Below are 13,029 nucleotides of genomic sequence, written 5' to 3' on the forward strand. Positions count from 1 at the left end.
GTTCCCCTTCTTCTTCATCTTCTTGGATTATTCTATGTACATTGTGCAGTGAAGCTCCAGATCCAGACCAGGGGCTTTCATAGTGAGGAGGTCTTCTGAGTCCTGGTCATGTAGCTGTTTCTCTAGCAGGACCCCTAAAGCATCCAAATCTCTTGCTCTCCCAATACTTCTCACATTGTTACCTCCTCCCTTACGCCCCCTTGTGTTGTGTATTTAAAGTGGTGCAGTTCTTGACTACTCCCAAATTGTTGGAACACAGTGTAGAAGATTTAGTCTAGATACTTTCTTCTCCAGAGCCACCTCACTTCACCATCCACCATGGACCAACCTCCTACCATGCACAGCTCTCCTGAGGACCATCTCTAACCAATGACCTCTTCTTCTGAGGACCAAACTCATACCATGCACAGCTCTCCTGAGGACCATCTCTAACCAATGACCTCTTCTTCTGAGGACCAAATCCTACCATGCACAGCTTTCCCGAGGATCTCCACTGGACCAACCACCTCTTCTTCTGAGGACCAGGACTAGAACAAAATTGGAACCTGGGATAAAACTCCTCCACAAAATCTCATGTTCTTCTTACCTAGTACAACCCTATTCTTGTTCTGAAGAAGCTGGCATCTTAACCATTGCTATCCCAAGTCTTAATTCACAAGCCAAGTAAAGAACAGAGACCATCATTGACATCAGGATGATTCTTCAAAAGGTTAATGGAATTTTTGCAACCGTTGTCCAATATGACCTGACATATAAGAGGTCCTGGTGCAATTCTAAAGGGTCAGATAAAGAGTGAACCGCAAACTAAACTGGAATCCCAAGGGTTACCTATGATGGGCCAAGTGGACCTTCTCCTGAGGTCATGAGCTGACCCTGCTCCTCTTAACTTCCCTCCTCCTGGGGAATCACCAGAAATCCAATAAGAACCAAAATGTGATCCTCCACCAATGCAAATCAGGTACCTAAAATTGTTTGTGTTGCCCATACCTTGTATCACTGCTTGTTGTGTCTCATTTAATGATCAAATGCTAAGATTAAGGGTTAAACATTCTTAAGAAGGGGGGATCATTAACCCTTACAGCCCCATTATCTGCTCCATTGCATGTCCCCAAGTCATTCTGCTTGTCCTGATATCTAATGCCATGAAATATGAGTCACTGGCATGTGATACCCTGCAGTTGGTGCTGATATTTTTGTTGCAATTTGTTGCTACTATTTTTGACCAATTTGTCCTTGTTTTGACCCAGTGGAAAAAGAAAAACTACTTAACCCCTATGTTTTTTCTTACAAGAATCCCCCCAGGGTTATCTTCTGGCTGGAGAGATCATCAGTCATTAGTGGATTGTGGTTTTCACTGGGGGGGATGATGGATCTTTGTTGTCATTCCCAGTTTATCCTTGCAGAAGATATGGAATAACAACCACTGACAGTAATGGGCATGCTGGGTCTTGTAGTTCCCGTGTATATCATTATCTCAATTTGCCCACTGGTTTATAATAGGATGATGGGGGTTATTACATCTCTTCTTAGCAGGAGGTCTATATATATGTTATATAATGTATATTTATGTTCATTATGGCTCCTGTATTAAAGATCAATACTAATCTTAAAGCCACAGTAATCTGTAACCCTAATGAGATGTTTCAGTCAGCAGTCTCCAGTCCTGGCTGCAAACTAGATCAAATATGGATTCATTGATTTGCTTGTTTACGAGTACAATTAGCCTGTGGGTGTGAATACGTTTCTATATGACACCATTCTAGACCCCCCCTGATCCTATATAGGATAATATAGCTTGTAATGAGAAGCACGTATCTCTACTGTTGTCCATAATCATTTGGCCATTAGGAGCACTGTTCCTTGGGAATCTTCTGCTTAACATCCCTTCTTCAAGGCAAGAAGCTTCATTAACATGTAATCCATGCCAATATGCAAATACATGATACCCGGAAAAATTCTTGGTGCATTGTGAAATACACACATTGAGATGTAGCAGAGCTCAGGTTGTAGCTTGGCACTGATATTGTGTCCAGAAACATAAACCCAGTGGGTAAAATATCTAAAAATACCCTCTGGGCTCTGCTACATCTCAGTATAGAATGCTCACTGTTACAATTGTTTATTTATGCAAATGAGCTTCTAGGGATTCTCCTCCCCCGCACTGCAAAATCTAATTAACTAAGATGTCTTGTCAAAAGTAATAATGCAGCGCACCCCTCCTCCCCCTTTAACTGGGGGTCTACCGGCTAGGACCAAATTCTATTTGTGAGATACCCAACCGGCGCGCTTATTAACGCCGCAGGGAACGGCAATTGAAATGTGAATTTCAGCCTCTGTGACACCTTTAGTGCTGGGAGTGTGTCTTGGACCACTGCCCGGTTTTGCACAGCGCCTTCGACATAGGAAAGCTCTGAGGTATACAATCACGGAGAAAGTGACGGCTTGTCAGGGACCAGGGGGGCATGTGGCGCCCAAATGTACCACCATCAATAGTTATTGAAGCAATTCTAGTGCCAAGGATTAAAGGGATACATAGAAGATGATGGTATCTCATGTATCTCATCAAACCCCCAAACTCTAGAACCCCCAACAACCCAGTAGTCATCAGTCTTGACTGTTTTTGGTTCCTATTGAATTTTGCATCCTCTATACAAATCCATGCCCAATCCATGACCATGGTAGACCTTGGCAGCCCGATCTTTAATTATTATAAATGTCATTATTCTTTCTTTCTTTAATTGGAACCTCATGTATCATAATAATAATAAGTTAATAAAAAGGGGTTCACTACCCGGAATCCTTCTGGAGGACCTGTCCTGCGTTACACCGATCCAATCCATTGACTTCAATGGACACTGTGTAATGCTAAATGTCACCTGCAGGGGTCACTGTGGGGAGATAAACACTTACTTCCAGGTTCGATCACAGATTACTGATGATCACTGGAGATATAGGAGTGATCTGACTATTGTCAAGGGATATTTGTAACGAGGAGGGATTGTTCTATAATGGAGCTCTGTACATGAGGCCATATAGATGTATGGGCTCTCAGGCTCAGGGAGCTCTGTCTTTGTTTAATCTATCTCTATTTTTTAGGGGAACTGTATGGTCAGCATGCATTGGGTTGAAAATTGGTTCTACAGTCCATATTCCAAAAGTTGAAGCAAGAACCAGTCACTTCTCTACTGGTGGGTAAAGCCCAGCACCATAATAGTGGTCATGCCAGTAGTTGTAATGGGCCACCACTTTGGCATGAACATCTGGGTCCCATTGCAGCCCAGTTTACCTTATTGCCCAGGGTAAATCACATCACTTTAATAGTGGTAAATACTATACTGGTGGCACCATAATAGTGGCCATTTCAGTAGTTGTAATGGGCCACCACTTTGTACATCTGGCATGAACACTTGGGTCCCAGTGCAGCCCAGTTTATTTTATGGTCCCAGGTATATTGCAGCACCATAATAGTGGCCATATCAATGGTTGTAATGGGCCACCACTTCGTACATCTGCTAATATTGTGTAGGTTCTCCTCTTAAAGCTTATAGACCTCAAGGTCATCAATGCCTGGACTCAACAAGACCACTGATGGTTTCCTGAGGTATCCAGCAGACAGATTTGACCATGTAAGGTTGAGGTCTCATTGGACTGGGCTTGATTTCCATCGCTAATACATGGTCACGTTGAGATCATAGAAACTTGAAGGACAACTTCCCACCTTGAACTTTTTGTCCTGTTCCTCAGACCAATCTTAAACATTTTTTAGCTGTGTAGTAGGGGCTTCATCATGCCGAAAGAGGTTGTCAATGTTAGTAAAATTTAACTGGCATGAAAGGGTTACTGTATGCCAGAACCATATTAGTGGCCATGTCAGTGGTTGTAATGGGCCACCACTTCATACATCTGGCTAAGTACTTGGGTCCCAGTGTAGCCCAGTTTATGTTATGGTCCCAGGTAGACCCCAGAACCATAATAGTGGCCATGTCAGTTGTTGTAATGGGCCACCACTTCATAAATCTGGAATAAACATATGGGTCCTAGTGTAGCCCAGTTTATGTTGTGGTCCCAGGTAGACCCCAGAACCATAATAGTGGCCATGTCAGTTGTTGTAATGGGCCACCACGTCATACATCTGGCATAAACACTTGGGTCCCAGTGTAGCCCAGTTTATGTTATGGTCCCAGGTATATCCCAGCACCATAATAGTGGCCATGTCAGTGGTTGCATTGGGACCTACATACGTGGGTCCCAGTGCACCCAATTCTACCTTACGGTCCAAGGATCTCCACTTGTGTCAATAGCTGTTTACAACCTAACCTTACGAAGACCCTCAAAAACTACTCTCAAAGTGAAGCTGCCATAAAATTAGATCAAAGCAAAATTAATCCTGGAACCATTTAATAACATTGTTGCTTCCCAAATCTTCTCCACTTCTTATGATCCTCAGTCATCCCATGGATCAAACACTTATCTGGCTGGCCACGTCTTTCCAGAAGACGACTTACATTTACTGTCCCTTCCCAGAGTCACATTGATTTCCTCAGCAAAATGGTCGCCTCTTCTGAGTAGATGATGTAGACTAATACTAATACAAAATGTCAATCATCCCATCCTTCCTCTGCCCGACGAGAAGTCATTCTCCACCAAACGCTAGAATGTACCTCTATTAACCATCTCCTTCCTGCAGCTCTTCCACGGACACATAATGCATACCCAATCCTTCGAGTGTCCCCTATTGTACTGACGAAGGAGTAATTGTAGGTTATTGTGTGTACATAATAGCTACTCGGCTCTCATACCAGACTATGCGGCTCACATGCAAAGAAATTGCTCTGTGATGTCTCACTGAAGTCGTATCAACAGAACGAGACGCCACCAAAGCAAAACAGATTCTCCACCAAGGGCTGAACTCATCGTATTCCCAGCAACCTTACGCCGATCAGTAAAGTAATAGGATTGCCAATTATTTGCGCCTCGGTGAAACAGCTTTGATCACACTGAATGTTAATTCAGCTGAATAATTAATAGGATTTGTTTAGGAAGTCTATGGGAGGACAAAAAGGTGGAATTCGTTTTGGTTTGGCCATTGACTGCGTGAATGATGTATTTGTCGATGCATTTTCAAGGGTTGTTTAGTATACATTGTACATTATATGCTTCGATTAAAGGGAATTTGCTGTTAGAAAAGTCCTTTTCCCAATTTCGGTTGAACCACGTGTAGGTTCTCCTAGTGAAGGTCATCAATCAATGGACTCAATGGGGCTCATTTACTAAGGGTCCGAATGCCGCACTTTCGTTGGGTTTTTGTGCACACGATTGGATTGTGTCGCATCGGCGCCGGCTTGCACGCAACAGAAATCGGGGGGCGTGGACCTCGGACAACACTACGGATTCGGAAAAAACGCAGAATTTAAAAAAGAATTTGTGTCACAAGATCAGCACTTACATGCACCAGGAAGAACCAGGTGAACTCCAGCGGACCTCGGCGCAGCAGCGACATCTGCAGGTACTCAGGCGCACGATGTTAGTGAATCGCGCCGGACCCGAATCGGCGTCGGCCAAAGCACCGCGGGATTGCGAGAGGAGTGGGTAAGTAAATCTGCCCCAATGTCCTGAGGTATCTAGAAGTCAGATTTGGGATTGTAAGGTGTGGGTCTCATTGGACTGGGCTTCTTTTCCATCACATGGTCACATTGAGATCTCAGGAACTTGAAGGACAACTCATCGCCTTGAACTTTTGTCCTGTTCCTCAGACCACTCTTAAACAGTTGTTGGGTAAGTAGTAGGTACCCATGGTTTCCCAGTAGAACATTTTTCTGAGCACCACCATCAACATGACTTCTTCCCATATCACATCTCAAAGCCTTCCTTCCCATAGGTAAACAACACAACAAGCTGTCCACAGAAAAAATGACCTGGCCAACCTCTTCCATTGCTCCATGGTCCAGTTCTGATCCTCACGTGCCTATTGTTGGCTCTTCTGGTAATCGGCAAGGCTAAGCATGAGTACATTGAATGGTCTAGTCCAGTGGTGGCGAACCTATGGCACGGGTGCCAGAGGTGGCACTTGGAGCCATTTCTGTGGGCACTCAGACCATCATCTCAGGACAGAGTTCACCAAATAGGACCAAATCCACCAAGTCCCAGGCAACTTAAGAGAAGCTGCTCTCAGCACTATTTTAAAGTAACACTTCATTGGCTGTTAGGAACTGTAGGAAAAGTGAGAAGGTGTTGGATGTCCTCCTGCTGGACCAACCACTTTTCCTCTACAGAGAGACCCTGGAGAGAATCTACAACGAGAGTATGAATGTGCCCTCCTTCTTTCAACTGTATTGGTGTCCTCAGGGGGGGGGGGCAATACAATTGAAACATGTGGAAGAACGGGTAGCAATAAGTTACTGCTTAAAATGCCATGTTGGCACTTCACGGGAAAATAAGTGAATTTTGGTTTTAGTTTTGGCACTCGGTCTCCAAAAGGTTCGCCATCACTGGTCTAGTCCAATACACAGTAATCTGTGATGTACAAAATGATGAAATCTCATAGAATGAAATTTGTTCCATGGTTCCTTCTTGAAAGATTTGACTAGCCAACACTTACCCATTGCATCACTGAGCCTTGGGCACAGATGACCCTATCACTGGTTCTAACCATGACCATGACTGTCCACTTCCTAATTTATCACATCCACTGACATATCTCAATTTTGTATCAAGGGACTAACGCCTATATATAACGTCCATACTGTCTAATATGTATAAACAACTTGAGGAGATAGGTCCCCACAGCAAGTATCGTAATGTGGCCTTCATCTGTCACTGGGTGACTATTGAGTTGAAGGAGCTCCATTCTCTTTTCCATGAGTCTTGGATGGATTCCTTATTCTTCACTGTTGACCTTCAACAACTTTTGAAGAAAGAAGAAATACTCTTACCACCTACTACACAATAAGTGATTGTAGTTGCCTCCTTGCCACTAGGAGAAGAATACAACTTCATGGTCTTCCTGTACCATCCTTTGGTTGGGTCCACTAGTTGAGCGCATTTTCGTCTGGTTTCCCGACGGTTTCCGTTTTGCGCCGCATTGCCCCGGGATTTTGGCGCACCCGATCGGATTTTGGCACATCAGCGCCGGCCTGCACGCGACAGAAATCTGGGGGCGTGGCCAAACGAAAACCTGACGGATTTGGACAACGCGTGGGATTTAACATTTTGAATTGTGTCGCAAGACAATGCACTCACAAGCACCGGGAAGAAGCAGGTGAACTCCGGTGGACCTCAGGTTAGAAGCGACGGATTCAGGAACTCGGGCGCACGAGCTTAGTGAATTGCGGCAGACCCGAATACTCGTCAGACAACGCACCGTGGGATCGTGACATGACCGGGTAAGTAAATCTGCCCAATATGTATATATATGCCTGTCCAGGGTGAAAATCCATAATCTGCATAGAAAGCAGATGAAATGATACACTTGATATTTGGTGTTGACATTGAAAATCCTAAATTATGGGCTCACATGGTAGCGGCGTGGAGTTAACCTCAACATATTATGATAATCCGCCCACCTAATCCCTGATCATTATTACACGTGGCACCATATGAAGTGCAAGCACTCAATTTCTATCACCACGTTCCCGGGAAGAAACCTGGCGGCCCCCACCTGTCCCTCAGTTCTCATTGCCCCTGGGAAGGAGACATCTCATATCCTTTTCTTCCCCCTGTTGCTTAATACGTTGCGGTGCTTGACAGGGTATAAGACAGCGCCATTATCTGTGGAAGAGATCAAGTACAATGTGTTCCGTACACCAGAAGATAAATATAATATGCTTCACTTCTATCCATTCATTCTCCAATTTCATTTCGGTAGATACTTTTCCCAGATACAAACGCAGCCTTTCCGATATTTCTGTGATGCATAGACCACTGAGCTTTCTTATTATGATATCAAGTCTGCTCCTCTTCCTCATTCCGTCAATTTATTTCCACCCGTATTCCATCGTGAAGAACTTGGGAGACTTCTGATACCTTCCTCACAAAATGATTTATTCCTCTCGTCTTCTCACTTTCTTATTCCGTTGTGCAAACACTTGTCTCTTTTTAGTAAAGGCAATTGCTTCCAATGGGAAGGACAACTTCCAAGTACAGACAATAAGACCTTTTTTGGGAACGTAGAGTCCTTTGAAGCCCATCTCAAGCTCATTGTATGGTGGTGGGATGGGAGTCTACCGCCTCCGCCAATGATAAACAACCAATAGTATATTGAGATAGAGCAGTTGACTTGCCTCTTTCGAGAACATTGATTCCTTGGAAGCCGACCTCAAACTCATTGCATGATGGTGGCTCTGGAGTCTACCACCTCTCTCAAGTGAAATAACCATAGTTTGCTGTGATAGAACAGTTGAACTGTATCAACGTATTTAATATCTAGAATATGGACATTTGGGTCTAGTTTGCGCTGTCGATCACTGCATGTAGGCAGGTTAACTAGGACTCTCACTGTCAATCATTGTGTGTGGGTGGGGAAATCAGAGCTCTACCTGTCAATCATGGTGCGTGGGCGGGTAAACAGGTCTCTCCCCATCAATTACTGTGTGTGAGAGGAGTAAACTGGTCTCTCCCTGTCAATCACTGTGTGTTGGCAGAGTAACCAGGACTCTCCCCATCAATCACTGTGTGTGGGAGCAGTAACAAGGACTCTCCCCATCAATCACTGTGTGTGGGAGCAGTAACAAGGACTCTCCCCATCAATCACTGTGTGTTGGCAGAGTAACCAGGACTCTCCCCATCAATCACTGTGTGTGGGAGCAGTAACAAGGACTCTCCCTGTCAATCTATGTGTGTGGGAGGTATAATCAGGACTCTCCCTGTTAATTACTGTGTGTGGGTGGAGTAATCAGGACTCTTCCTGTCAATCACTGTGGGTGGAGTAATCAGGACTCTACCTATCAATCACTGTGCGGGTGGAGCACTCAGGACTCTTACTGACAATCACTGTGTGTGGGGGCGGGGTGATAGGCCTTCCACTATCAATCACTCTATGTGGGCGGGGTGATCAGTACTCTCCCTGCCAATCACTCTGTGTGGGCGGAGTAATTAGATCTTTCACTGTCAATCACTCTATGTATGTGGGGTATCAGGACTCTCACTGTCAATCACTCTGTGTGGGCGGAGTAATTAGATCTTTCACTGTCAATCACTCTATGTATGTGGGGTATCAGGACTCTCACTGTCAATCACTCTATGTGGGCGGGGTGATCAGAAGACTCTCTTACATCTCAACCGAAATTTAAACTATTTTCCCTCAGAAACCCAAATTCTAAACTTCCATAAATCCCAGATGTCAGGTTGACCTCCTTTCTAATATTTCACTCTATTGTATCCTTCCTTTGCCCTGCATTACACCACAGACCATCCACCTCTACAAGAAACTCACCCAGACCTACCAAGACCATCTCTGACTCAGGCGGTGGCACTAAATTGTGACAAAATTTCAGGACGGTGACTTCAAGGTCATCTTCATTCCCAATATATATGACTGAGAACCGTTCCATTTATGATATTATTCGGGATCTTTACCAATTCGGATGAGATGAATGGGAACGAGGCGAAGAGAAATTAAAGAATTTCATCTCATCGGAACCTTCTCCTCGTCTCCGTTTCCCGAGTTCCAATCCCCTGTTCCTTAATTATCTTATTCCTCACCTTATTCCTCCAGCCCCCCCCTCTTCTCCGTCTCCAGGTCTATCTCCCGTCTCTCCGTGATTGCGTCTGTCACTGTCTCCTCTCCGCCTTCATCCTTGTCTATCGCGGCTCATCTCTCCCTCCCGCTCCTCAGCCATTAGCTGAGCTCCGGGCAGAGGAAATTGAACCATTACTATAAACTCTTCATATTGAATCATGTATTTCGCCCACAGATAATTTGCTCGTTAGCCTCTCATTAAGGGCTTGTTCTATCTGCCGGCATTAGGGTATGGCACATTGAGTTTAGAAGGTTGGCCAAATGCAAAAAAAAAAAAAAAAGAATCGGTGTTAATGCCTCACGACGTATATTTGTTTAATGGCCGAGACGTTGTTGCGACAGATTGTGCATAGAGATGAGCGAATTAAGACGTTTGGTGTTGTATCTGCGGAGGCTAATTGTAGAGGAAGCCGGCGGAGGCCTGGCGGTTGCCATGTGCGGCTCCGATATGATACATTAATGAGATCTTACATGTCAATTCATCAAAACAATAGTCACCATTAGAGGAAAGGAGAAGCCACCCCCAGGGCGGGATGTGCCGGAGAAGCCGGGGAGACGCCTCCGAAGGCGGAAAAAAAGATACGAAAAAAAAGACGCTTTGAATCACGATTCAGGAACAATCTGCCGCCACCGCGGCCATTGTGTGTATAGGAGCAAATTACAGCGACTTCTGGACCGCGGGAACACAGCTACAAAGCTTCACCGGCTGACGGATCACATACAAGAGGCCGGGAAGTCACAGGACGTCTCATTATTCTACCCAAAATACCTAATGGGGGAAAGATGGAGAATGGAACCAGATTAAGAAAGTTTGGACAAGATTGTTTTAACTGCAAGAGAATGGAGCAAAATGTCACTACCAGAGTCGTAACTTCCTTTCAGATATAACGTACAGATAGTGATGACTATGTAAGGGAACAGAACACCGAATGTATATCTACACTGTATCTACTGTGACATCACTGTGTGTATTATCCCTGTACTGTGACATCACTGTGTGTATTATCTCTGTACTGTGACATCACTGTGTGTATTATCTCTGTACTGTGACATCACTGAGTGTATTATCTCTGTACTGTGACATCACTGAGTGTATAATCCCTGTACTGTGACATCACTGTGTGTATTATCCCTGTACTGTTACATCACTGTGTGTATTATCTCTGTACTGTGACATCACTGTGTGTATTATCCCTGTACTGTGGCATCACTGTGTGTATTATCCCTGTACTGTGACATCACTGTGTGTATTATCTCTGTACTGTGACATCACTGTGTGTATTATCCCTGTACTGTGACATCACTGTGTGTAATATCTCTGTACTGTGACATCACTGAGTGTATAATCCCTGTACTGTGACATCACTGTGTGTATTATCCCTGCACTGTGACATCACTGTGTGTATTATCCCTGTACTGTGACATCACTGTGTGTATTATCCCTGTACTGTGACATCACTGTGTGTATTATCCCTGTATTGTGACATCACTGTGTGTATTATCTCTGTACTGTGACATCACTGTGTGTATTATCTCTGTACTGTGACATCACTGTGTGTATTATCCCTGTACTGTGGCATCACTGTGTGTATTATCCCTGTACTGTGACATCACTGTGTGTATTATCCCTGTACTGTGACATCACTGTGTGTATTATCCCTGTACTGTGACATCACTGTGTGTATTATCCCTGTACTGTGACATCACTGTGTGTATTATCTCTGTACTGTGACATCACTGTGTGTATTATCTCTGTACTGTGACATCACTGTGTGTATTATCCCTGTACTGTGGCATCACTGTGTGTATTATCCCTGTACTGTGACATCACTGTGTGTATTATCCCTGTACTGTGACATCACTGTGTGTATTATCCCTGTACTGTGACATCACTGTGTGTATTATCTCTGTACTGTGACATCACTGTGTGTATTATATCTGTACTGTGACATCACTGTGTGTATTATCCCTGTAATGTGACATCACTGTGTGTATTATATCTGTACTGTGACATCACTGTGTGTATTATCCCTGTAATGTGACATCACTCTGTGTATTATCCCTGTAATGTGACATCACTGTGTGTATTATCCCTGTACTGTGACATCACTGAGTGTATTATCCCTGTACTGTGACATCACTGTGTGTATTATCTCTGTACTGTGACATCACTGTGTGTATTATCTCTGTACTGTGACATCACTGTGTGTATTATCCCTGTACTGTGACATCACTGTGTGTATTATCCCTGTACTGTGACATCACTGTGTATATTATCCTGTACTGTGACATCACTGTGTGTATTATCTCTGTACTGTGACATCACTGTGTGTATTATCTCTGTACTGTGACATCACTGTGTGTATTATCCCTGTACTGTGACATCACTGTGTGTATTATCTCTGTACTGTGACATCACTGTGTGTATTATCCCTGTACTGTGACATCACTGTGTGTATTATCTCTGCACTGTGACATCACTCTGTTTATTATCCCTGTACTGTGACATCACTGTGTGTATTATCTCTGTACTGTGACATCACTCTGTGTATTATCCCTGTACTGTGACATCACTGTGTGTATTATCCCTGTACTGTGACATCAATGTGGGTATTATCCCGGTACTGTGACATTACTGTGTGTATTATCTCTGTACTGTGACATCACTGTGTGTATTATCTCTGTACTGTGACATCACTCTGTGTATTATCCCTGTACTGTGACATCACTGTGTGTATTATCCCTGTACTGTGACATCACTGTGTGTATTATCTCTGTACTGTGACATCACTCTGTGTATTATCCCTGTACTGTGACATCACTGTGTGTATTATCCCTGTACTGTGACATCAATGTGTGTATTATGCCTGTACTGTGACATTACTGTGTGTATTATCCCTGTACTGTGACATCGCTGTGTGTATTATCCCTGTACTGTGACATCACTGTGTGTATTATCCCTGTACTGTGACATCACTGTGGGTATTATCCCTGTACTGTGACATCACTGTGTGTATTATCCCGGTACTGTGACATCACTGTGTGTATTATCCCTGTACTGTGACATCACTGTGTGTATTATCCCTGTACTGTGACATCACTGTGTGTATTATCCCTGTACTGTGACATCGCTGTGTGTATTATCCCTGTACTGTGACATCACTGTGTGTATTATCCCTGTACTATGACATCACTGTGGGTATTATCCCTGTACTGTGACATCACTGTGTGTATTATCCCGGTACTGTGACATCACTGTGTGTATTATCCCTGTACTGTGACATCACTGTGTG

General features: G+C 44.0%; 1 protein-coding gene across 1 annotated transcript in view; it reads left to right on the top strand.

Annotated features, from left to right (window-relative positions):
- Positions 1 to 239: 239 nt before the first annotated feature.
- LOC140076779 (leucine-rich repeat and fibronectin type III domain-containing protein 1-like protein) overlaps positions 240 to 13,029 on the top strand; it is a 62,064-nt gene continuing 49,274 nt past the window's right edge. The window contains exon 1 of the mRNA XM_072123479.1: positions 240 to 958. Coding sequence (XP_071979580.1) covers positions 948 to 958 — 11 coding nt within the window. The 5' untranslated portion in view covers positions 240 to 947. The remainder of the gene's footprint in view (positions 959 to 13,029) is intronic.

The sequence above is a fragment of the Engystomops pustulosus genome, chromosome 9 (genome assembly GCF_040894005.1).
Source record: "Engystomops pustulosus chromosome 9, aEngPut4.maternal, whole genome shotgun sequence".
NCBI classification, from domain to species: Eukaryota; Metazoa; Chordata; class Amphibia; order Anura; family Leptodactylidae; genus Engystomops; species Engystomops pustulosus.